This window comes from Sitophilus oryzae, unplaced genomic scaffold (assembly GCF_002938485.1).
Source record: "Sitophilus oryzae breed Bouriz unplaced genomic scaffold, Soryzae_2.0 scaffold_1274_pilon_pilon, whole genome shotgun sequence".
Classification (NCBI taxonomy): Eukaryota; Metazoa; Arthropoda; class Insecta; order Coleoptera; family Curculionidae; genus Sitophilus; species Sitophilus oryzae.
The window spans coordinates 3,867,312-3,871,109 of NW_022145920.1; the positions used below are offsets into that span (position 1 = coordinate 3,867,312).

The 3,798-nt window shown below is 28.8% G+C and overlaps 1 protein-coding gene across 2 annotated transcripts; it reads left to right on the plus strand.

The window, feature by feature from the left end:
* Window positions 1–237: 237 nt before the first annotated feature.
* On the plus strand, window positions 238–2,872 carry LOC115874386. 2 transcript variants are annotated; one of them, XM_030889535.1, is made up of 6 exons: window positions 238–468; window positions 528–715; window positions 770–907; window positions 964–1,347; window positions 1,402–1,484; window positions 1,617–2,872. In XM_030889535.1, exons 2-6 carry the CDS (start codon window positions 683–685, stop codon window positions 2,575–2,577), a joined length of 1,599 nt encoding a protein of 532 aa, XP_030745395.1. In that variant the 5' UTR covers window positions 238–468; window positions 528–682; the 3' UTR covers window positions 2,578–2,872. The 2 variants fall into 2 exon arrangements, with proteins under 2 accessions (XP_030745395.1, XP_030745396.1); XM_030889536.1 differs by having other exon boundaries at window positions 969–1,347.
* Window positions 2,873–3,798: the final 926 nt, after the last annotated feature.

Genomic DNA, 3,798 nt, shown 5'->3' on the forward strand with positions numbered 1-3,798 from the left:
TTATTTTATTTTATTTGGCTGTATGAACCCACCATGAAAGTTACATAGTGGTTACATACATAGGTTACATAAACTACACTACACCCTCTACATAAACTACATGTAATGTAGTTTATGTAATTTTTAAAAGTAACATGTAGTTTTCCAAACCCTGTATGTCAGTAATATTTCAGAACACACAACCCTGAATTTAACTTTTCAAGACATCGATGTTTTACGTCAATGTCCCATCACTATGGTAATGTCAAATAGCCACTAACCTTAAATAGTAATTAGTAATATTTTATTTTCTAACTTCATGTATATTGATAGAACATATTTATATTATATTTAAATACAATTTTTTATTTTTCTGGTCTAAAATTCCTAATTTACAAATAGTTTTGGGATTCAGCTTAGCCAAAGAAACTTGTCTGAGAGATTTGGAGCGATAAGGCTTGTGATATATTGAATAACTAATTCAACATGGTAAAAACATGATATTTGCTTGTTAACATTTTAAACATAATGATCATACTTACATTTAGTTATAAAAATGTCAGAAGTCTACAGTTATTTATTTGATGGACCTAACGTAGAAAAAACAAGTTTTTCCGTGTTTGTGGCGATATTATATATGCAAATGCTGTACGTTTTTGGTATGATGTTGTATGTTCTAACACGATACAATAACGACAATTAAATGAGAGATGAAATTATGGTTTATCTAAAGGATGTATGTTTTATATCAGTGTCATATATAAAATACAATAATTCCACATATTTTTAGGCATCAAAATTGAAGGATTCATGGAAGTTATCATACGGATTTACGAATTCATTAATCATTGCTAATTTTATTTTAAAAGAATTTAAAACCCAAGATTTCCTTGTGGTGGACTTTCTCTATCAAAGTTATTCAAAGAGTGTATGTGATTTGACAATGATATAGTTATTATATTATTTGATCTGGAATATTTTTAGATTAGAGGAGTTATTCTCAACGAGGATGAGGATTTTAATACAGGTTTACAAGTAGCAGCATTTTTGGGTGCTATTAATAAGCTACATAAAAAGTATTCTGTATTGATTCTGTGTTCCGATGATGCTATATATAAATGGCATTATTTTATGTCCAACTATGGAGGTTTTGGGGTAAAAATTATTAAATCAAATGATAGTATCTCTACATCTGATAGTGATATGGCTTTATTACTAAGTTTTTCAAATATCAAATTGGCAGAGAATTTCACAGAGGATACATTCTTGTCAGTAGTTATTGATAATCTGGATGTAGTGGCAACAAAGCTTGTTATACGTAAATTACAAGGCATTTTTAATATTGGATTATCATCTAGAAATTTTTATGTAAGTTACTTTAATGTTTTCCTTATTAAAAAATCTAAAATCTATTTTTTCTAGATTGAACCAGATCAAAAATTGCAGTGGAATATGTTAAATTGGGCAAATCCTGGGTGTGTGGGTAAATTAGCAGATTTCTATCAGTAAGTATTTAAATAAAATTATTATTGTCACATTTATTGTACACTGTTAGGATTTTGTCCCACTATCAGTTTTTTTATTTTTGGAGATAGGACATTTATTAAAAAACAAATTGTACAATTTTTTTTATACAGATTGGATAGTGAAAATTTTGCCAATTTACGTGACAACTACAAGGAATGGTGGTTTAGAATAACATGGAGTTTTTGTGATTCATTTGTAAAACCATCTAGAGAAGAGCTAAAGAAATATGAAACATTATTAGAAGATTGGATAAAGAAGTATTTTCCTGATGAGAATCCTAGAAAAAGAAAACCACGAGCACCTAGAGTTAAAAAAAACAATAATGAATGCAAGAAAACAAAATTTGACACAGTGAAAAATTCACATTCTAGTGATAATAAAGTAACACATGCAAATCCCTCCAAAACAAAAACTGTCACTCTTCAAAGTAATTTAGATGATCCACAGCCAACATCATCAGAAAATTTTTTTAAAGAAAATGAATGTTTAGTTCCCACAGGAATTGAGCGTAGTACATGTGAGAACAATGATTCAAATAATCCAAAAAATAACCCTAATAGTAAGGGCACTTTAGACGATACACAACCATCAATATCGGCAAAAGAAAACTTGATTGAAGATGATGACTATTCCTTATCAGAACAACTTCTTGGTAAAAAAAATAAACCAAGCCCTAAATGTTGGAATGAAGTAAATGATACTGTAGATGAATCAGAATTTTTTTTGAGAAGTATAGTATCTGATAATAATTTTTCATTATCCTCTCGACCTCACAATGAAGATTTTTTTAAAAGGATATTGAATGAGGACACTACTGTAAGTAACCTTGATGATGCATTGAAAAAATGCCCTGTTATGGTAAATAATTGTGATGGGACCAATTTGGAAGAAAATGAGAATTCAAGTAAATCAGAAAAAGTGTCTACAAACACTTTTTCTTTTGATATTGATGATTTGATAGAAGATATTTACAAAGAGAATTCAAATAAACCAGAAAAAATGCCTAAAAATTCTTTAGATATTGATGACTTGGTAGAAGATATTTACAAACTTGTGAAAAAATGTGATTAGATTATATTTATTTGGTGATATTTATAGAACTAAAATTAAAAATTAATTTTATTTTAAATAACTTTATTGTTAACTTTTATATATTAATTTTAATAGCAACTAAATTATATTTATATCGGGATCACTTTTGATCAGAAAATGAAATAGTGTATTTCTTTTTATAAATCAATTGACATGGAATTATTTTTAAAGTATGCTATTTTATTTTTTAATATATGTTCTATTATACTTTTCAAATACATATTTCAATTATAGGTATATATACAAGCTTGAATAAAATAAAATATTTATTTACATTTCAGAGATTTTATATCTTATTTCCCAATAACAACCAAAAAAATAAATAGAAGTTGATTTATATCTTTTTATCTATCTTAAAATATTTACACTTAGATGGAGTTCTACAGTTAATTTAATATGATTATCACAGTTGACAAAAGTACACTGCTAAACGTCATTCCTTATGTGTTTTTTTATTAGAATTTTAAAATATTTTCAAAACGAATTCTAAAAATTTGTTTTATTATCTAAAGCCCCGTGCCCCGTCCAGACATTTAACTTATTATGTCGTACCTGTTAAGTCAAAACATATCAAGTAAAACATTGTATGTACAGGAAAAAACGGACGTTTTGCCTGAACTGAATTAAGTCTCTGACTCTAGTGAACTGCAGTCAGTTCTCAGACAGTCTTCAAAACTCAGTCAAAACGTATGATAAAATGTTCTAGGCGGGACTAAAAATACTAACATTAACATATTTAGAATTGTTGTTACAAGTTATCAAATAAAACATAAGTTTTCTAAATTCTGTCCTTAACACTTAATAAAAATCCGAAAATAAACAAAAAATAACCTATTAGAAAATTCGGAATGTTTAATAAGTGCACTTTAATTTGGCATTCCATTTTGAAATTATACACAAGGGCATCCTAGATTTCACTTTTAAAAGAGTAAATTATCGGTATGAGTATTAAAAAGACTCTGTAAATATTGCCAAATTCTAAATATACACATTTAGAGCCCAAACGCACTGACGGCCATGTCGCAGCGACCAGCCAACGGCTAGAACGCCAGTGCGCGTTGTATCATTTGATATAATGGTATCACATGTGGCAGCGACCGCTTGGGCGTGGACGTTAGTGCGCGTTGCGTCATTTGATTGGTGGTCGTTGGCTGGCCGCTGCGACCTGACAGTCAGTGCGTTCGAGCATTTAAAGCTAAA

Bases quoted from the DNA above. Each gene is read 5' to 3' on its own strand.
- LOC115874386 (XM_030889535.1), top strand. From the start codon at position 683: ATGAGAGATGAAATTATGGTTTATCTAAAGGAT. The intron at 908-963 runs GTATGTGATTTG...GAATATTTTTAG, and splicing joins ATCAAAGTTATTCAAAGAGT to ATTAGAGGAGTTATTCTCAA. The intron at 1,485-1,616 runs GTAAGTATTTAA...TTTTTTATACAG, and splicing joins AAATTAGCAGATTTCTATCA to ATTGGATAGTGAAAATTTTG.